The 23,589-nt window shown below is 42.4% G+C and overlaps 1 protein-coding gene across 1 annotated transcript in view; it reads right to left on the bottom strand.

Annotated features, from left to right (window-relative positions):
• The window catches only part of ankfn1b (ankyrin repeat and fibronectin type III domain containing 1b), a 105,467-nt gene that overhangs the window by 38,151 nt on the left and 43,727 nt on the right, over positions 1 to 23,589 (bottom strand). The window contains 1 exon segment of the mRNA XM_029456790.1: positions 13,745 to 13,785. Within this exon segment, the coding sequence (XP_029312650.1) occupies positions 13,745 to 13,785 (41 nt within the window).

Here is a 23,589-nt window from a genome sequence, read left to right as displayed (position 1 = left end):
CTCTCTTCGTTTCCAAACGAAGTCTCGTAATAAGATCGCTTCATTGCCAAAACTCTATTTCATCTCTCTCTCAAAACTTCACCCTTGACAGTCATCATAAACCAAGAGACATATGATACATTATAGTATTAGATAAACATTTTACAAAATAATGAATCAAAGCACATCCATATTTCTTGAAAAAGCGTCTTTCATTTTGTTCTTTGAGCATGTTCTCTCATGTTACAACAACAGATTCTTCGTAACACCAGCTGTTGGACTATAAAGACGTTGCCATAAGCTGAGATGAAAATACACGAGTTCTCATTGAAAATGACCTCATGCTATGGCTTATCTAGTGGGACAACCCCCCGGCCTTACTGCCTTCGTTCCCACTCCTACACCCTCAACTACTGTTTCCTGACCCTGCGCCAGCTTCTCCAAAGAGTTGGTTGACCTCGAAGACAAAGAGGCATATTTTCCTGTATGAATCACACAAACGGGGTGTGGGATTTTAGTCAGATGGCAGAGCAACCCCTAATTGATGGTATTAAGTTAGGCTGGGCTTTTTCTTCTTCAAGGGCTTTTAATTAAATTAGTAGCACTGCCCTGTGCACGCCGACTACTGCCAATCATTGATGCTAATGTCCCTTTCCATAAACCGTAGTTTTTACTGGTCTGAGAAAATCTGATTCATAAATAGACTAGAGGAGTGATTGGTTTGGATCATCGTTGGTTGTGAATAATTGCCTCGGTTTATATAGATCTAATGTTTGGCCTATGCACATTAGTTACATTAAGAGTTCCCTGTAAAACTTCAAACAAACTTTTGGATCAAACACATGACATGACATGACACGACCGTAGGATAAACACTTCAATGCCATGAAAACACATAGGATCATGACTTCAAAGACACGGGGGCCAATGGACATAGAAGAGGACTCAGGGAATCCCTTTGAGGGGTTTAGAGGGAAAATGGACATGCGAAGCAGGTGGGTCTCAGCGAAGGGGATCTGCTGGCAACTGGCTGCCTCTTGGCTCTCTGAGAAGCCTCGACCCCTGGCTCCACCCCATGCAGCTGTCCCCGATAACATCATCACAGCAGGCACTCTGGGATGATGCAATCCCCTTGGAGGCCTACTCAGGATATCCCGGTCGATTATCCTCTCATCAGAATTATATTTTCTCTTTCATTTTCCTGGTGTTTAAGAAATCAGTGATTGATTGTTTTTCCTTATAGAACAAAGGCTATGATGTGACCTTAAAGCCATGTGATCGCATACACACACAGCCGATTAAACTTTTAACCTATACCACGACAAGGAAGTGCATACATGGGAGCCAGACGGTGCTTCGGCACCTGTCAGGCTGCCCTCTCAGGAGGAAAGTCCATCAAAGCTAATCTAGGCATACCTGTATGTGTCAGTCCCTTGTCATCTCCCATCTCACACCTCAGCCACTTCACCTTGCTCTCAATGAACACACAGAAAGGCTATTAAGTATTTACGACCACAGGCAGAACGAATGCCAATCACTCACTGAGCGAAGCTGCACAGCATGTGTTCACGATGGACAGCAGCTCTGAAGTGGATTTCTTTTTCCATCTTTTTTCTATTTGTCTCTGATGTATAAAGCTGGTAATGACAGAAATATAATGTAAAAGATCACATTGAATTACTGGAATGTATGTCCCTTAATGCATTTTATCATCTCACTTCTATCTGAGAGCGTATCTTTATTTAAACTGTCTTTTGTAATCTGTTTTTCTGGTATCTGTTGTTGAGGTTGACATTTTCATGTCTCAACAACTATTGGATGGATTGCCATGACATTTACAGACACTCATGTCGCCCTCAGGATGAATTATAATAACGTTTCATGAAGCACCGTCATGAGGTCAACATTTTTTTTGGTTTTATGATGATAGTTCTTTAAGTTTAGTGCCATTAGCAAATGTTAGCATGCTAACACGCTAAACCTAGATAGTGTATATGGTAAATGTTACCGAATAAACATTGTAATCGTGCGCATTTTAGCATTCTGACATTAGCATTAGCTCATGGCACTACTGCGCAGCCTCAGAGAGCTGCAGGCGTGGCTGTAAACGGGTGCCAATATGAAGCAAATCTTCGTATTGGTCATCCAGAAAAATAACTCTTGGCGCAGTCACGGCAGTGGATATTTTTTTGTTGTTGAGGTAAATCAACTTCCTTGTACAAACACTTACATTGCTCTCATTATTAGGTCCTAAAAGTTGAAAAATTCACTAAAAAGCCAGATCCAGAGGTATTTCCGTGCTGCCGTTTCTATGAATGAACCTTGGAGGCTGGGAGGTGGGGTTAAAGGAAACGCTAGTGCGCATGCTCAATGGATTCATGAATGCGGAAGATCAGTGGAAGATCCAGGTAATTTTACACTCTGCAGTCAGGATATAGGAAGGAACGGGGTCGGATACAACGCTGTATCCAGTTCTTGCAATATGGAATAAAAATAACTATTTTACTTTTAACTACTTGGAAAAAAACAAACGCGATAGCATATTTTTACACACGTTAATTAGACAGAGAAGTCCAATCTTCACCTTAGTTGTATTTTGTTCCATTATCATAAAAGCCCCCCTGTTACTGTCCCAGTGACTGAAAGATACGATCACTTTTAGACTAATATATCCCACCAATGTGAAAGCCCACCCCTGCCTCACTGCAATGTGACTTAGATTATGATCTCGCCAGCATTAGTAACTTTCCCCAATCCTGCAGCACAAGAGTGCTTTTGTCAGCACTTGAATGGCTTGTGTGGTGATAAGGAGAAAATGTTGACCTACGCTCACACACACACACACTTTCACACTGTCACTGCGAAGGATCGCTTTCTAGCAAACAACTCCCTTAATGTCACTTTCCCTCTCTGTTCTGTTGCCATGGTAGCAATTAACTGTTCGGAGGTATTCATGTGCAGAGCAAATTCTGCTAAAGAACTCATTGTTCCTGCTCACAGTACACAAAGCTATCGAATGTGCACTTTGACCCCCGCTCATAGCCTCAGTCGCCCACTGCTAGTTGAGAGCAGCGTTAAGACGGCGCGGACTCTAGCAAAAACCACTAAAGGATGTTTAACTCATTTTTATTACTGTTACAACTAAATTCTAAATAAATTAGGAATACATATATAATAAGTGTTTATTATTTGATGTATTGTAATGGTAAAGTATGCTTTTGTTTCTTTGTACACTAAGTGATACACATTATTATGAGTTTTAAATGATATCCTCATTATTTGGAGCTCTACATTTACTTCTAATGAATGCTATTATTGTTGAATAATTCGTTTTTTGTCTTGCCTTCCTCTTGCCATACATTATTTTTACATATTTAATTAATGGGAAATAATATGTCAAGCATGCTCTGCAAACCTTCTCAGATCCTACAGAGGGTTTTGTGTTAGATGTGTTTATAAAGGGATCCCACTGAAACCACTGAACGTTCAGCATTACACAATTTATGTGGTCTGTCTGAGGTTGGGCTGCCCTTAACCACAGATCTTATTTCAGATTACTGAGGCACAGTCACGATAGTAAATCATAAGCAGGACAGACAAATACCTGACCCTGTTTTCAGCAATTATGGGCAATGGCTTCCTACCTAAAACAACTTCTTTTGGAAAGGAGGGAAAACAAAGCGCTAGGATTTCTTTCATCTCTGTCTCCTGCTACGGCTTCTTATCCCCGCCAATGGAACTCTAATACGCCAAAAAGAATGTGGGCACCCACCCATATAACAGATACATGCAAATGAAATAGATGCACACATGCTTGCTGGCGTCTGCACACACACACACACACACACACAGTTTAATTCAGGAACATACCCCTCAATGTGTTTCATTAGGCAAACAAAAAGGCTTTCAGTGGTCCAATCATAAAAGAACGCAGCCAAGCTATGAACATTGCTAATTAAAGTCTGCTCAAAGAAAGCCTTGTTTTCCACTCACCATCTCCATCCAAACCCATGTCTGTGTGTACGTCTCTCTACATGGTGGAGGCCGCTTTTATTTCACTTGGACTGAAGTCTCACCAATAAAACATGCTGATATTTCTTCAAGCTAACAAGCTTTTCCTTCAGTTGTGATACGACTACATTATCTGAATTGCTCAATGTGTAATGTTTGATCGTTGGTAGCACTGGGGGAGGCGGCATTTCATAGTATGTCGATAATACCTGACGCACACTGAAGTCTAACAAGTTTAGATCACTTCTTATGACTATAAAACTGTTACATAGAGCAAATATGTTGAGAAGAATGATAATGCACCTAAATGGGTTCAAAAAGGAGGCGTTTAACAATCACCTTGAAAAACTATTCTTAACAACAACTGCCAAGTGCTAATGATCTAATCATACCGTTACCTGCCAAAAGAGGGGACTCTGTTATCAACCTACGTGCAAATTCTCATATGCTGCCCATCCACCCACAATGGTAAACAGAGATATTTCCATCTCGGCTCCTGCTCCCTCCTTCCCCTCATTTGCACGTCTCTGAGTCACATTCATCGTTTCATCTTCTTTTTTTTTTCCTCCCTTTTATTGCGTCGCTCTTTCTCACTCCTGCTTTCCACGGCATCGGCACATACAGAATTTGTCAGGGGGACAAAAATGAGGGAGGAATTCGATGCCTTTTTTCACTTTTGCTTGGCTTCCTCTGGTGTTGGACTTGATACCGTTCCCTCTGTGTCCCTCTCTGCGTTTGATGTGTGCCACAAGGCTGACTCACCACAGTGAGACATACGGATGATGGATCTAAAGTCAAATTAATCTTGAGTTGAGCTGACAAGCGCATGGAAGCCAGCAAACTATTAGAGACTGTAGCATGGAGTACCGCACCACTAAGAGGGGAGGGGCAAAGCAAGCGGTACCACAGACAGTTTTCTCTTTCCATTCGCTTTCGGTTAGGTGGGATGAGATAATAATGTGATTTGGAGGAAACTGATCTGGGGTAATTTAATAGCTATCACATTGGATAGATGTGGTAACACCCAATTGAACACACAGCAGTGTGTACAATACAGCACTAGGAGACATGAGATCACGACGCACCTACAGCATGAAGGCTCAGTTACTCTACTTCACAATTTCAAGGTGAGCAGAAGCATTGACTGTGATTTATTAGGCGGCTACGATCCAGGAAAGATACACAGTAACGTAATAATGCTCAATTGTCGGGGGAGTTGGACTTATCTGATCGGACTTGAACGCCTCATCGCTGCTGTCAGAAATCGACACAAACCTGACAACAGTCACGCAACAGCACATGACATTGTAACCCACTAATAATTCTGCACGGAATCTCGTCATAAAACTCCACACAAGACAAAAAAAAGCTGATAAAACCTCGTGGAGCTCGGATCTTAACCCCCTGTATCGGTACACTCAGTATTGCAGCACTGTAAGTGTCCATGGCTCACTGCCTGAATAGCTAAATGGTGAAAGGATGAGGAGTGAATATGACAGTGGGCATGTATTCCAGTCAGAATTCATCATTATGCTATCATTGAAGTGAATGGGTCTGAATGGCTGACGTGAGTCCATGGTTGTGGATCTGCGTGACAGCCTTGGTTCTAGACTGATTTTCGAGGCCTGGCCTGACAGAGGTGGACACCCCTGTGGTGTTATGTTTAGGCCTTGAAACAGCTTTAAACACGCACAGGGCACCCCACTTTCCCCCGTCAACCCACAATTGAGCACGGCGTCGAGATTCCAATCAGAGTTGCGCCAGCAGACTGAGGGGATTATTTGTGCTGGAAAGGAGAAGGGAACCTCGAGGAGGGAGAGAGATGTCTGCGGGTTTCTTGCATTACCATACTTGTGAGAACCAAATGTCTATCTTAAGGATAGAGAGTAAACATTTTTCCAGTTAAAAAGCTAATTTACAGTTAAAGGTTGGGTTTACGGTTTAAATTACTAGGATTAGGTTTAGGAGACGAGAAAGTAAGTGTTGGGCATAGGAGCAGGGAAACACACATTCACTTACACACAAACACCCCTTTCAGACAGATGAAGTGACGTGTGTTAGACCAGCGTTGGCGGTCGATCTGAATGAGTCAATGTGCATCATCCAGCCTGGCTTTGCGACCCGTTCTCTCGACCTGGGTTAAAAGCGTGTTGGACGCTGCTTGGTTGTGGTAAACAGGCGTTTTGTTAGAGATGAGAATCTAATCTAATGTTTTTGAGGCTTAAACAACATTCAAGGGAGTATCGACAAGTCGAACGTGGACCTGTTGTCCAATGATTTTTCCAAAGAATGTTTGATTGTCTCATTTCGGGGAGAGGGAGAGGCTCTTCTCACTCGCCTCCAATCTTCCTAGCTCATGTCCTACAAAGGAGGGGGCTCATGTAATGGGAATTTAAGAAATGTAGGAAATGCAAAACTTTCAGCTGGCTCCTACTGAGCAGTAGAAAATGTTTTAAGGTTAAGTGAAGGACAACTCTGTGGGGTCGGCTGGCGAGAAAAAACAGCAAACTCGAATTTAAAATGTGTATGACTGAACTCAAAATTGTGCTTGCGGTTGAAATGCTGAGTTTGCTTTTTGCACTAAAAGCAGTTTAATCCTAAAAATCATATTTGTACAATTGTAAGCCAGCAAACCATGAGCATCCAAAGTGTTGAGATGTTTTTGGTAGAGCTGATCACATTTTGATGTGTGGTTTCAAATGTGCAGGGAGAGGGTTGGTAGGATTCAACTTGTTGTGCAACATAATAGAAATAACTTTTCCCTAATGTGGTTGTGAGGTTCAAGTGTTTGTATGTTACGTTGTTACATGTGTGTAAGTGTGTGTGTGCATGCTTTTGTATTTAAAGACAGAATGGAAAAGGCTATGCACTGCTAGAATAGCAGTCAGCATAGCAAGTACTCCAAATTAAGCTCTCTCTCTCTCTCTCACACACACACACACACACACACACACACACACACACACACACACACACACACACACACACACACACACACACACACACACACACACACACACACACACACACACACACACACACACACACACACACACACACACACACACACACACACACACACACACACGGCAAGGATGCCTTACCAAAACAATGGCTGTCTCTGCCCGCTCAGTTCTTTGGCCTGGCAGCCTGCTCTTGGGAAGTTCTCAAACAACTCAACATAACTGCAGCCAAGCCACATCAAATAGGCACGCACACGCACACACACAGAGAAAGAGGGATAAATGCTGCTAATACTCACACAAGTATACACTCTTCATATTTGTGAAACGCACACTGGATCAACAGTATGGGCACAAACACACTTTGCTGTTGAGAGCATGTGTGCAAGATCAACTGTACAAATAGTCACACACTCAGATAGTCAGCCAGCGGCCGCCTCTCATGGCCCGCTGAGTTAGCTCCTCTGCTACCACCATTGCCACTATTGTAAATACTCCTCAATATGTATTTACACTGGTATTTCAAAACCCTGGAAACAAAACGAGGTGAAAAGAAAAAAGGCTGGAAAGATGAAGGAATGTGTGTCAGACAGTGGGAACCCTCAGTCCTCATTATCTTTCTGCGAGAATTTGCCTTGGATTGTCCCTCTGGGGGATAAGGTAGAGCAGTGGTTCCCACTTTTTTTCCTTCGAGCCCTCCCCACACACACACACACACACACACACACACACACACACACACACACACACACACACACACACACACACACACACACACACACACACACACACACACACACACACACACACACACACACAAAAAGTGATTAATTCCGAATCTATATCGTCTTAGAACCTTTCCCTTTAGTAAATGTCTCCTTTCTACTATAAATGCAAAACGTTTTTTTCTTTCCACAAACCAACAGAGTAGGCCTACACACACACATCCTTACCAAAATAATAATAATGGTTCATTATCAGTGCAATAAATAAGTGATTAATCAGCACATATAGCTCTGTTCTAGATCTCCCCCTTCAGACCAATTAACTGTAAATGAGGCCGTGTTAATTGGGCTCTGACAGTAATAATAACAATCAATTACATCTTCATTACATTATTTTTAATTCAGTGTCATCCTGTTCATACATAAACTACTGGCCAACTTTGGCTTGCATTCCTCCAGGGACTGAATGTCGGGCGTTTGCTAATGATAGCCAGCCTGGTGGACATCGACCTTCAGACGGGCCTTTGTTTTTATTGTTACAAGGGCACCAGACAGGCACGTAGTGCTGAATGGGAGTTACACCCTTGTAACTGCGTGTTTGGCCAGTCTGGGTGCAACATCATGTCCTTCTGACTGTCCAAAACATCTTGTATCCACTCTCCTGGAAATATGTTTTTGACACCGAATCAGTTTGACGGTCAAGAAGCTCGTCTTCACAGCCAATGTATTCCATGTCCTTGAGGCTTGAAATGTAGCGGTAGATCACCCACGATACTTTTGATAAGTTCCGGTCAACATTAGCAAAACAGGACACTTTACTCCAGTTCACGGACGTTTTTACAGCGTCTTTGAACTGCACGGCTTTTGATTCACGTCTCTGCATCCGCTTGTTTGTCCCATATAGAAAATGAAAGCGTCTGCTCGGTAAGGCGTTTTGATCTTTATTTTTTCCTGCAGTTCCACAAAACACACAAGCACTTGCCCACGCGCCTACCAGCGTACCTCTTTGTGTCAGAGCAGTGTTTGATGCGTTTCATCCTCACACAGCTGGGCGAACAGTCTCTGCTAGGGTGTTACTAAGGTCTTCCGTAAGTTTTTTATTGGCCAATGCTTGGCCATGTAGCATGCAGTGGAAAATTGCGCAAGCCGGGGCTCAACAAATTCCTTGTTTTTGACCGTCACCGCTGCCACGTCAGTGCAGCATGCAACAATCTTCTCGATTTAATGGCTGACAGGTCGTGGTCCACAGCCATACAACATATTTTGGCCTGTTGTTGTTGTGGCTGGATTGGAAGCCAAAGAATGTCTTATTTCAAGTCATCGCCGTCAATATGAACGATAAGCACTTAACTGAGCATTTAACTGAACGGCAAAGGGACAATTTCTAGCCATTTGATCAATTCTGTCTTTGACAGTTTTGTCAGACTGGGACGGTTTTCACTTTATCCACCCCCTGTGGGTCACACAGCCTCTCTACAATTTTCAGGCAGGCAGAGTTTGATTAGCTGCTCTCCAATATTGTGTAGATTTTTAGCCTCGGCAATCAATAGGAAACACTGAAATGTGTCTTTCAAATGCTTTTCTGAGGTCAAAACATTACTGACCTTTAATAGTCTCCTGGTCTTGTTTCATTTTGCTTGGCTTCATGCTGCCATTAGCTTCTCTGTCCTTCAATACAACCAAAGTTAAGGTAACCCTCGAGATATAGCCTCTGGAGAGTTTTATACTTTATGTTTTGATACTGATGAGTCATCACCACTTTTACGTTTCTCAGACATGTTGGTTCATTCATAAAATAGTGATCCTCTGACTGAAGGAAAAATGAGAATGAGCTAGCGAGCCGACCTGATGAAACTGATGGAGAGCGCAGGTCGCAGAGGTCGAGAGGTCACAGAGGTGTGGCCTATTGTTCTTACGTGAGGACACATTTTTTTTATATACAGACTCTTGTACAAATTATCCAGCAAGTTTGTTATGATTTTAGTTAACATGTGCTAATGTAATTTTGACAACCTCTCGCACCACCTGTGATCTTTGCCGCCCCCTTTAGGGGAACGCAGACCCCACGTTGGGAACCAATGAGATAAAGTAATGTGTCTCTGTATCTGTGCGCTCTCTTCTTTCTCTGTGTGCCACTTCATCCTCTCTTCTTTCTTCTCTGGGAAGCATTTCCAACTGATGCAAAACGCAGGGATAGAACTATTTTCTGTCATCGGCATGTGTGCATCTGCACTTGTGGTCGGTAGATAACATACGTAGCTCTTTCTTCCACTGATTCCTTCTTCTTTTCCTCTCTCCTCTCCTGTCCTCTGATCTGAGACACATAAGACGCTGTCTTTGATCGACCCCATTCAGGACTTTGTGTACTAAACGCTGAATGAAATACATAAAACCTGTGATGTCGCCGTGGATTAAACGCTGCTTTGGCTGCGGTGCCACCTGTAACCACGGCAACAAGCAGCTGCTGCTGAGAGGAAAGTCCTTCAGCTGTGGGGGAATGTGGCGGTAAAACAGCAGCAGACTCTGAGACAGTTATCTCAGCGATAGAGCGGTCTTGTATCGTATTAGGGTGCTCACCTAAAGCTTTGAGAGAGACAGCGGAGGCACTAAAAAGCTAAGTGTGTTCCATGAAAACTGATTTTTAAAAGTGTTACTGTTGAAGATGGTGGATAAATGTAAATCTCTTTGCAAAGACACCTTAATGTCAAATGTCATTTGATTGAATAATTCCTTTATTGATTGATTGATGACTTAATTATCAGACTTAAGAAAATTGCCAGGCGACAGAAATGTCTTTTATAAGTAGGACACTTCGGGATTTCCTTTTTTCTCAAAGGTTGTATTTCAAGTAGTGTACATATTGTTTTCCTCAAGTGCTGGGAAAGTTGTTCTTTATCTATATGAAACTGTCGGTGCAGGTCCACCTAAGGAAAGCCCTTTATGTTCAACACATTATACAATATACACTATTGTTTAAAGTTATTTAACTGTAGATCTGAGAACTTATACTGAACTAGAATATAGTTTTATTGTCTAAACACAGTCAGTCACATTGCTGGAGAACAAACACACACACACACACACACACACACACACACCTACAGTACGTCACCCCCATATGAGAACAATTACATGGCCTGCTCCCGTGAATAAATTAGTCTAATCAAGTTCTCTCTTCTCTGACATCCGTGCCTAAATCCCTTGCTCCATGAAAAACGTAAAGCATCCCCCAGCTTCCAGGACCCCCCTGTGCCCCATCCTTACATTATTCCTTCCTTCCTGTACTGTCTGCACTCAGCATAAGTAGGAAAGTAAAGTACAACATTTCATAAGCACAAAGCGCTTCACAATTACAAAAGGGAGAGTGAATAAAGGGTAGTAAGATCATGAGTGTGTATAAAACAGTTCTTACAGTAAGTCCAAAGAGAGTCGAAGCACTTTGGTTATAAAGATGGACCAAAGTACAACTAAGAAGCCCAAAGTCTGATCTCAGTGGTTCAGGTGTTAAAATCAATAAAAATAAATTGCTCAATAACAAAAAATAATAATAAAAAGGCAATTTGAAAATGAAAATGTCTCACTGAAAATGCATTAAGACATGCACAGTAAAATATTTGCCAACAAGATGACGGGTAAATATTTTCTGATTGCATTTTTTTTGCGCAGGAATCAAACATATCAACATAGGTGTAATGTGAGACCTTTTAGCAAACCTGGTACTAAGCCTTGAAGAGGGATTCTGAACCACTTGTAAATGATCCGGTGATTACCTGCTAAAGCACGTAAAAAAAAAGAGACTTACAGTGGTGCAAAGCGGGACAAAATAAAGGCAGGAATGATCAACTCCATCTGGAGGAACAATGAGCCAAAGTTTAGCAATACTCCATCTGTAGGTAAAAAGAGAAAGAGCTTGACACGCTGATCGAGAGCAAGAGAGTTGAGGAATGAAAGAAACGCGGTCAATTCTTTCACCTTAAGAAATAAGCAAATACTCATCTGCACTGAGATGCAGAAAAGTGATGTTATCGATATATATCGAGCTATACTGGTTCTTGTATCTGCGTGTCTCCTGGCAACAGATGTCTCCCATTTTGGCACACTGAGGGCTCACTGTGCCAGCACACCTGGCACATCAGACACATCGGATATGACAGAAATAGTATACATTATATCTAGCACATGTGCCACTGTCCCACTTACTGTATGGACCAAAAGAAAAGAGAGTTCAGCCTCAAACACACAGCTTACAAGTACACACACACACACACACACACACACACACACACACAAACACACACAAACACACACACACACACACACACACACACACACTGTGAGTGTAACCATTGGAACACATATTAAGTCCAGTCGAGTGAACTCTTCTTCAATCCACCTGATAGCGTTTCTCCATTTTGTGTTTGTTAAAGATCCAAGTCAACTGGGATGTCTTTAGGTCCACACACACACACACACACACACACACACACACACACACACACACACACACACACTGTACACACACACACACACACACACACACAGTGTGAGCATTGGCAGTTCAAATGTGCAGCTGAAAGCAGTATTTTACTTGTACAAAGATAAACAATCCATAGTCTCGAGAGTACTTGGCTGAATGTACTTAAGGAAAACTAAACAGAGGTTAAACACTGTTTGAAGCTTCAATTCAAAGCAGTGGTGTAGCTTTCAAAGGACCGCAGCTATCAGAACATCTTCTCGCGGGTAATCGGCTAATTGGTCCAAATTGAGGCATCCTAACATGTCTTAGACTGGGATATTTCATTTCAATGATCCACTCACACAGACAGTCTAGATGCTGACTGCACTGCAACTAACAGGAGAGAGATACGTTGGGAAGACACGTATGGGTGTCCATGGCTTTGGTTGCTGGGAAACTAAAATATACAGCTACATTTGTTAGATTTAAGCACCGCCCCACTTGTATCTGTACCCATTGTCAACTGTCAGTGATTTGCAGTGCACCTCAGTGTGGTTAGTTTCTATATTTGTCACTCAGTGATCTCAGACATGCAAAAAGGATTGTAGTACAGTAGGACATGTCATTGGAATAAAAGTCTATCTTAAATAAAAACCTAATCCTCCCTTGCTGTTACGTTGATTCAGAAATCTCCATCTAGCAGTTCCTTTTGTTGATACCAGTTACGATACGAGTGGTAAACAGTGTCGTCTCACAGCAGAAAGGTCCTGTGTGTGAATCACAAACCCACAGCAGATGTCATTGTGAAGATATCACTTCGCTGGCAGAGGCACTCTCAGTTAAAACCATGACACAACTCGATTTCCTTTCACAGAATAAACTCATCAGTTTTAGCTTTGGGATTATTGGAAGCAGGTATTAAACATGTGAGGGTTTTTATTCTCTGATTGATCCAAATGGTGCCATGCTGAAAACTGAGAAGTCTTACTGTTATAGAATGGATTATGGGTCGAGCTTACACAGACTTAACTTACTTTTCAACCACACACGTACACATATATACACACACGCGCACACACACATACACACGCACCTCAACAAATTCTAGGGTTTGCGTTACCTTGGCAAACAAGTGAGCTACTTAATGTTCTTCTTGAAACACGATGACATAATCCGTTATGCTAATGAGGTCAATAAGCCAAGGAATGTGTTCTATGTTCACGGCACGACACACGTCTTACATAACTCAAGATATGTAATTGGCAATCTCAGCAAACGGCAATATTTTCTGGTGTAGCCGGCTGGTATCCGGGTGAGATTAGCAGTTTGAGATGCAAGACTGGAGTTGGAGTTGGGAGACGACGTCTTCGACTGGATTGTTTTCACAAGTAGCAAGTTTAAAAATCAACCAAAGCTCGCTTGAACGTGATTGGTCAATGACACAAGAATACAAATGCAAATCCAAATCCATTGCCTACATATTCTGCATTCATATGCAGAATATCTGTTTCTAGAGATTATGCAGTTCTTTGGTCTCTATTGCCGTTTTCTTGAAATGAAATATAGACAAAAGAGAGGCATGTACAGACAGGGGAACAAATGGGACTTACTTCTTGTTCTGATTCTCTCTTCGGTCCGCAGAGCCCAGACTCTGGAAAATAAGAGAAGAAAAACAGACATTACAATCACCATCTAAGACGGACATATTGTGCTTCTCCATTGTTAAGTACTCTGTTATAGAGAGCTTGCTGCGAAGGCAGTAGGGGTAGGTAAGAGGGCATAACACACATGTGCATACAGTATTCCCCTTGTATTTTGTGACATTCATGTAGGCTTGGATGTCCTGAAGATATAATAATGCACAAAATGTACTGCCCTCCATCAAAGCATCAGCCAGTTTGTTAACCTAAAAACAAACTACACAAACACAAAGATAGAGATATCCTGCGCTTCCATGAGTGTGAGAGGAAGCGAAAGAGCGAGTGAGAGAGAGACACGTTTAAAAGCCATTTCCCTGATGGTGAAGACAACAGAGTTCAGAAACTCCAGGTGCAAAAATAATACTTCCTGCCAGCCCTGCTCAACAGGGGCCGTTTGAATACATCCCTCCAGCTTATTGGGCACACATGCACAGAACACGCACTGACACAAAAGTACACCTATACACTAACGTGCAGACACACATAGTATCCTACTGCTGTCCGCAATCCTCTGGAGGTGTATAGCCTGCAGCTGTGACAAGACAAACACGAAACACACAAGACACTCAAGACGTTTTCTGGAGTGAAATTCTGATGCTGTTTTGCATTTTCATCTTTGGCAAGCAGAATTATTCAGGATCCTGTGATTATTTATCCAAGCCACGCTCCATCACCAAAATAAAATACAAAAACATCTGTGCGGACGACAACAATAGCTCAACAAATGAAACGATGCTTCTCCAAGAAATCATATTGTTGGACTGTACAGAGCGGCACGACCTGAGAACACAGAACACCTCAAATCTGCAGCCAGAGACGGATTGTGTGGGTTTATTTGTACAATGATGATAAAAATGAATGAGAAAGAAATAACTTGGTGAAGCAGTTTATATAATCGCATCAACCCAACACCAATTCAGTCATAATTTTACTGTATTTCACATTGTTAATGGTCACATCTTGTGACAGTAGTGGGTTTTCTAAAAGAACAAAACAACAATAAGGCTGATTTTTTTTTTTTTATTGACACACAGCACTAATGAGCTCCAGTAATCTGATGTCTCCTGCATAGACAACAAGTTAGAAGTTATACAGTACTGCAAGTGTATCTTTAAAAAAGTAAGTAAATACATCCACTCCATCTGAATCTAAAACTGAACATCAGAGAAACTTGGTTGTGTGTGTGTGTGTGTGTGTGTGTGTGTGTGTGTGCTCTGTTATGTGAGCAGTGCAATGACATTTTGACCAGCAAGCGACTCTACCCTGGCGTTTTGAGTGTGTGTGTGATGTGTGCGTTTGTGTGTGTTTGTTTGTGTGTGTGTGTGTGTGTGTGTGTGTGTGTGTGTGTGTGTGTGTGTGTGTGTGTGTGTGTGTGTGTGTGTGTGTGTGTGTGTGTGTGTGTGTGTGTGTGTGTGTGTGTGTGTGTGTGTGTGTGTGCTTTTATGTGTGCAGTTCAGTGACATTTTGACCAGCGATTGACTTCCCTGTGCGTTTAGGTCTGCGCACGAGTTTCATCCTCCTGGTGGGGACAGGATAGGTCATACAGAGTGACCTTTCACCTCCCAGCTCCCCCACAGTGCCCTCAGGTAGTGTGCCACTCTGCCATGGGGATGAGGGCAGGTGGGTGTCCTTCATTTGAAAGATAGGTCTGTGGGGGGTAAAGGAGCACCGTTTTAGAGCTGCCTTTCAGGTTGAAGTAATGGCCGCATTAGAGTGTGAATAAGCAATTACCATTTCATGCAATTGCAATTGCAGTCTAGCAGTTCATTATTTGATAACTGATTTCTGAGCGATTACAACCTCTGCCCCTCTTGTCATATAAAACCCCCAACTTCACAATGTTCTCCTCACATTATTAACAGCATCCCTACGGTATTCACTATCACAAAAGTGTTTCCTTTTCCATTTGTGCAATAACACTGTCTAAAGAGCGTGACTGCATCCTGGAGGGTGATTGTGATTTACTTTTTGAAAGAACAGGAAATTTCTGACGAGTAGAAACGAAAAAGCGTTCCCCACGTGACAGTGTGTCATGCACGATATCCTCTGTCAAACATAAATACACAGCCTGTGAAGTCATCTCGGGCACGCTTCAACTAAAAAATGCTGTTTCCATGTTCATCGTCTATCGATCGGCTCGACCAAGATGTAGAAATGAATGGCATTGAATGGTATTTTAAAACTTGACTCCTGGTGTTCCTTCTACTTGCCATTTGCTTCCTCTCACATCTGTCCACATGTAGCCACAGAAAGCATTTCTCACAATCGTACAAAGAAATACAGTAAAAATCAAATCAGGACTGACAGCTCATGTGCAACACCCTACCATCATACAAAACCTTTTACGAGTCACTACTCAGTCCTTAAAGCCCCCTGAGACAAAAACAAAAGCAGGAGACATCACACCTGACAAATAATAGAGCTACTCCTAACGCCTTAATGAATTATCCTAATGATAGTGCGACGATTAGCTGGCAAGTGTAGAACATATTAGCAAACTAACAAATCAAGAAAAAAGGTTCACGTGTGTGTGTGTGTGTGTGTGTGTGTGTGTGTGTGGAAGCAGGTGTGTGAATACCATACCTTCACAGCAGGTACCAAACAAAAAACAACTTGGCATTCCTTCACAGCTGTCAGAATTACAGACACTATAAATGCTGTATTTGTGCCAAACTCAAATCAAAAGCTTAACATGTGTTTCTTCAAACACTGACTCGCGAGCAAACAGAAACACACAAGCAGTAACACACACGAACGAACAAACAGCATCACATCGGCAGAACAGCTTCACTTTGTGTCCATTCATTCCAGCACTCACACATACCTGTCGAGTCCAGCCCAGTGAACCTAGCCGGAGAGCGTTACTCCACTCTCCCTGTCTTGATTTTCTCTCTTGTATCAAAAGCCCAAAGTCCTCACTACGGTGTTCCAGCGGTGGGTCTAATTGCCGTTCACCTGTTCAACTTCCACTCTTTAGCTCCGTTTTCCCTCCCTCCCTACTGAACTCTCTCCATTCTCCTCTCCTTCCATCTAAAGCCGTTGGTCACACAAAGGTTTGTGAAGCTTTCTCCGATGGCGGCTGCTACCGCCACTGACTTGTTGTACTTTAATTGTGGTTGCTAGGCGATAAGCTTCTCCAATTCTGCACACAGTGAGTAGGGGAGGACAGGAGAGGAGGGGGAAAGTGAGAGAAAAGGTGGGTGGGGGGGGGGGGGGGGGAGTTGGAGGAAATGCTCATTATAGACACAGTAGCCTGAAGAGAATGATCAGTGGGGAGCAGGAGAAAGGTCTACAGGAGGGGAAGAAGTTGTGCAGATGAGAGACATGGATGGATAAGAGGGGACCTCACAGAGCAGGTGCACTTCCTCGTTTTTACTTTGGGACCTTGTGCAGCCTGGAGTACTTAAGCCGGAGCAACAGCACACTCAGGGGATTTGCTATAATACGCTAAATGGACAAGTATTGAGAGAATTTCTGCACACACATTTATTGAAAGTCACTTTTTTCTGCTCGTGCATCTAAGACCTTTAAAAACATTGTGTTTGAGTGTTTCTGCTCATTAAAAGCAAGTCAATTATGACTACAGCGGGGCTTTTTTTCAATTATGTTTGGGAAGGCAACTCAAATCTAGAGTCAGCAGTAAATAAACAATTAGCTAATTATTGTTTTGAGCCCACACCTCCCCGGTGCTAATTCTTATCTTTGATGAACACAGGTGCCTAAAGCTGACGAACAGCTCAAATTAGTGTTTTTGTCTGTGTACTTTGTTTCTCAAAGAGTAACTTTGAATGGAATATCAAGCCACTGTTGTGTTGTCAGATTGATGGAAGCTTTAAAGTGCATTCATAATACAAAAGTGAGCAATAACGCATTTTGGCATAACGTGTGATTTCTTTAATTAGGCGAATAGCAGTTAGTCATCGGCGTACAGTGGTTGCCAATACAAATTAGATTCCAAATTGAGTGATGCTTCTCTGAAAACCTAAATTATTTCTGCTACAGTCAGATGAGTAAGGTCTCTTCAACAATTATTCACAGACAAATTTATATTAGATAGAAAGATAATTGTCTTTTACCGCAGCAAAAAAAGATAATGCGAACTGCAGCATGGCTAACGTTTCTGCGTCAAAGTGCAGAATCTGACAGCTCCTATTACTGTTAACATTGTGAGCTGGTGTTTCCCACATAAAGCTGACTCACATGGGATCTATTGACCTGTAATGTTCTTGAGACCAGCCCTTTACATAAGACGAGGCCATGAGACTCTGATAACGCACTGCAACACATACATTGGCATCATCTAATGTGTGTCGCTGCTCTAACGGTTATTTTTCTTTCAATATAAAGAATGTAAATAATCTATTCTAGGTGATTCACACTGAAAAAGGGACTTACATGGTAGCTTCTCATACTACAGTAACGCACACTCAAACTAAATGTATCTTGTCGTGTTTTTTATTCTGGTCTGTTTTATTTCAGGACACATCTTGCAAGCGTGTGAAACTTTTGGTTCAGCTGAAATATAAATATAGTTATTTTTGTGTGTGTGTGTGTGTGTAAGTGGAATCCTGTTTATATGTTGTATCTTGGTTGTTGTATCTGGTATACAGTTATTTCAGTTTGTTATTAGGTTCACCTCATTTTCAGGTGCATTTAGTTTTCTGTTCAGGTTTTCAGGTAGGCAGCAAAACATGCTGTGAAATATGTTTTCCCAAGTGTCTGTTGTTAAGAATCGGTTTAAAAGGACGATTAGACACATGGAAACCAGCATGCAGACAGCACCGGGTACGACCATGAAGTAAATCATGCTTCCTCTTATAGAAACGTCCCACCCTCTCAGACTTTTAGCTCTGGTGGACGTCAATATAAATCACTTTAGTCATGAAATCTACATTATGCTTAGTGGCTGGCGACCTTTAGTGTGGTTGTGGGTAACTGCTGTGGGCGAGTGTCTGTGAGTATATGTGCATGTATGAAAGACACTATGTGTGTGCATGGTGTTGGCATGGCGTATTATGACTCACTGGGTCTTTTCAGTGTCTGGCTGTGGGCACACACACATCTCTGCCACCTCATTGTCCGGTGAGTGAGTACTGAGCAGCCTGAGCACAGGGTGGTATAGGGAACATTACTCATCGCTGGTGGAAATGTCAAACATGCTGCCATTGCTCTGAAAGGATACACAGGAAATACTGTCATACTTTCTTTTTTTATCCTCCCCTATTCCTACTCCATCCCTCGATCCACCCTTGCTTTCCGCAAAAAAAAAGAAAATCCACCTGCCAATTTTCTCCAGCTGAGACCAGAGGAGATGCTAGCACCCAGCATGCATCACTGAGGGGCCACAGCAGTTTGTCCCTACACCTGTCAGTCAGGAAGAGCTTTTCTAACTACAACTCATAATACCCAATACATCCAAATGCACACCCACACACACACCACTCATTCTCGCACATCCACACACACATTAACGACCTCCTTGAAGGTCTCTCAATGGGTTCCCGGTGGCCTTTCAGTGTTTCCTTCTTATAGAGGCTCCTGGGACGAGAGTGTGACAGCTGGCCTCAGGATACACACTATGCACTGCCTCCCAACCACCACAACAACAATGTAATAACACGGTTGTGCCTGATAATTATATCTGCAACTTATTAATGTACAATTATATATATATATATATATATATATATAAAATTGCCGTTCCACTGACAATTATATTTTCCTCTAAGTGCAGGAATACAGCAATAAAAGCAATGAAATGTGAATCTGTCTCCAAGTATAAGTAAAAGGATATTCATTAATATAAAACACAGATATGTTTCACATTACAACAGCTTTGAGATACAACTCTTCCAAAGCTGTGTCCAACGAGCAACAATTGGCCAGTAAATTAGCCAGTGTGAGTTGTATGACATTTGCTCTATCTGCTGTCCTTTTCACAAGTTGTTGCATCAACGGTTTCAGCGCATTTTCACAGCGTAATCGATTGTCAGATTTATTTGGACTGAGGGCAACATTCTGCGTGCTGCTGTAACACAACACAATTATAAACAACAGCTCATAGCAGTCAACTGGGGGCCTACGCATCTGGGTTGGCAGAGAGGAGAGGAAAGGTGAGAAGGTGAAAGAGAGGGAGAGATATGAAGAAAAGGAAACAATTCAAATAGAAAGAATGGGAGACAAGAGGGAAAGATGGTGAAAGGAAGTCAAATAATTATGTGCAGTAGTTCTCGGTGTAATTATACTTAACTAACTTAACATATACTTCAACTAATTTAATGTGAATCTGTTTTGTTTTTACAAAATACAAACAGTAATATGGCCTTAAAATCAAAAAAATAAAAACAAATGGAAGGATGATGTGGAGTTTACACGCTGCAGGACGTGAACAGTGTCTTTCTTTCTTTATGTCTTGTTCTAATCCATTTTCCACTGTGGTGTTAAACAGACTTAATAGGGCTTTTAAAAAACTCAGACACTTCTGAGGCAAAGAAAAAATGAGGGGAAAGAAAACAGATGACAAAGGAGAAGCTGACAAACACATACATGACATCAATAGGAAAACAAGTGGACGGCAAGACTGGGAGGCGAAGAGGAAGACGGATACAGAGGAAGACGGCTAGCGCGACATTTACAGGTGGGCAGGTGTATGCACGATGACCAAAAGAGAACGTTTTAGTTGGCGTCACACGTGCATTCCGTGCTTCCTGATTTCACTGACCAATCAAAGCATGTCAACAGCGCTGGGTGATGAGAGAGTGACAGGGCGGGTCTTCTCTCCCTCTGTCTCACTGTCTCCAGTTTTACAATGTCATTATTTGTACAGGATTCCCCCTCCCAAGTCTTGTGGTCTGGGGACCAAAGGGACCAAAACATGGCTTATAAATCAACACAGCAGAGAGAGACGATGGATATTTACCCATAAATCACTGCGGCGGAGCCACCTACAATCAGACTAATGGGGCTGGAAGACGTGCTGTCATCCAAGCCATGATGTCACCAAGCCTGAGCCTGTGGGTGTTGATGTTGGTGGTGGGTCTCTGGTTCTGTGTGTGTGTGTGTGTGTGTGTGTGTGTGTGTGTGTGTGTGTGTGTGTGTGTGTGTGTGTGTGCGTATGTGTGTGTGTGTGTGTGTGTGTGTGTGTGTGTTAGGGGATGCCTGCATGTGTAGCTGTGGGTCTCTAGCTATGTGCGTGTATAGGGGGTTGTCTGAGTATGTGGTGGTAGGTCTACGGCACTGCTTGTGTAAGTGTCTGTGGTGAGTGTGTGTGTGGTGTGTGTGGGAGGCGGGATGTCTGTTTAAATGGGTTTGTGTGCATTGGGGTGGTCAGTATATACTTTCATCACGTCTCTGCATTGATGTACCTTGCATCGGTCAATACATACTCACACTGGTATTCTACATGTTAGACTGGACTTCACACATGTATAAAACACACATTGACATACAGACACATGCACACACACACATTGGGTCTTGTGGTTGGTGCTGGCTTACAATTGGTGTGTGATTCCATAGAGAAAATCTAAACAAGTTGAGCGGTTAGCGCGGGTCTGCCACGTTTCCACACAATGGCGCTCATTGACATAAATAACTGGGGACTTTGTGAAACGGGACACCCATTAACTTCTCCTCCGCAGATAATTGCCCATTAGATCTTGGAAGAGCAGCGGATTGAGAAATAACTCAGCTCTGACACTGACATTGTGAAAGGGGCCTGGAATCCGTTAAAATGCGTTGGCTTCATCATCCAACCAAGTGCTTGGATTATCAACAAAGAAAACAACGGTTTGTCGTAGGAGCTGTGCAGTTTGTGCCTTTGCTTAAGATGTGCTTTGAACATGGAAAAGACGATGACAACAAGGGGAACGAAAGACAAAGAAGAAGAGAACTGTACATTTGAAAATAAGAGAGAAGAATAAATTACTGGAGAAGAATCGGAGAACGATAGCAGTAAAGAAGAAGCAGAATAGTAGTTAGCCGTGAAGAGAAGCACTTTGTTTTTCACAAGTTTGAGCTACATTTCTATAATATATAATGTCGCCAATTACGATGACTAATAAACGCCTGCAATGCATCCAGTGCTGATGTCACTCATGACGTACAAGATGTACTTATAGACAATCTTCCCTTTTGATTTATCATAACAAATTATTTCTTTATTACACTTCCACTTACTCCTCAATCACGATTCTATTTGTGTTTGTTACAACAGCGTGAGGAGAGGACAAACGATCCAGAGCAACGTGACTCATTCACAAAATCCAATGCCTCCTGCGTACATCCTTCAGAGCGTACCACACACATTACTATAAACACTCACTCGCAGCAACACGGGGTGAGTCAATGTGGATGTTGAAAGTATGACAGCGATAATAATCAGCATTTGACTGTACAGATCGATTCTAGATCCACAAGCGGCGTGACGCATCAGTGACCTTGCCCGTCAAATTGTAGATGAGCAATTGTCCCGTGACGCACACAGTTTCTAAAGTTATGACATTGTGAGGCAGAGAATTTTGAATTCAAGGTTTGGTGCCTGGTGATGTCTGCCTTCCTGCGTATGCTCTGATGCGTTCAACGTGCTGTGCTATTACCGGTGACTGACACTCACATGTTTGCTGCTCAAAGACAGTCAGACTGACATACACACAGACACACACTCACACACATTCACTCTACCTACACACGCCACTAGCCATGGCTCTATTTATTTTCCCTCATTAGTTTTAAATGGCCCATCCAGACATTACTGTGGCCCCTGCTGTTAATCATTGGAGAGAGCTCGGCTCAGCGCTGGCTTCATTCACTTTGATGTCCACCAGTCAGTTCGCGAGCAAGTCAGCAAGCCGATGTCTCCCCTCCCTTCTCTTTCTGCTACTGCAAACTGCTCCCCTTTTCGCCGCACTTTGCAAAGCTCTGTGCAAATTTGTTCAAACATCTATCAGAAATACTGCTAAGTAATAAGATCTCTGTTAAAATACTGGGGGTTAAGTGCATTGATGGAAAGGACGGCACTATTCACATAAATACAACAAGACTGCAGCTCACGCGCAGGTGTTATAGAACATTAGTAAGACTCTAGTCCAGCTTAAGGTACCTAAAGTTAAATTAAGACAGTGATAGTGAAGCTGAGCTGCTTTATTTCAAAGACTGTCCAACGATTTATGTGCTGGCAGATCCAGAGGGACAAGCCCCATAGCAAGAATCTACTGTATGAGTTAGAGAGTAATAAGAGAAAGCTCCCATCGGCTTCTCATTTGCCAACGCCGGCCTTCAGCAGATGCTATCAGATGCTTGATCAGTTGCCTCTCAGCAGTCTTATTTTTAGGACTTCCGCTATGCAGTAATATTATTAAACTATAAGCACCGAGACTCAGTATCAGTATCAGTACAGTTATCATCTGACAACAGAAGACGTCACAGAAGAGAGGTCAAGAGGTCAAACAGATTTATCACACTGGTTCATACACAGTCCTGTAATTTATAGCTTTCAAACTCTATTGGAATTTGGCAATTACGGCAACAGATGGAAATGTAAGATGGATTTAAAGAAATTATAATTTTCTTTCTCTTGATGACTACCAGATAACAGCATTTCTTTGTTTTTTAGACTTTCAAGGCCTTTTGTATGACAACAAGTGATTCATCAATGATGTCATGGTCACGGTCGTGGATCCAGAGACGTTTAACAATTCCAAAAAGTGCAACAAAGTTTCCAACCTTGATTTCCAATCCAGACATCCAGGGGATAA

This window comes from Cottoperca gobio, chromosome 19 (genome assembly GCF_900634415.1).
Source record: "Cottoperca gobio chromosome 19, fCotGob3.1, whole genome shotgun sequence".
Classification (NCBI taxonomy): domain Eukaryota; kingdom Metazoa; phylum Chordata; class Actinopteri; order Perciformes; family Bovichtidae; genus Cottoperca; species Cottoperca gobio.
The sequence above is the reverse complement of the archived record's forward strand: the minus strand, read 5'-3'. Positions and strand labels throughout refer to the sequence as shown.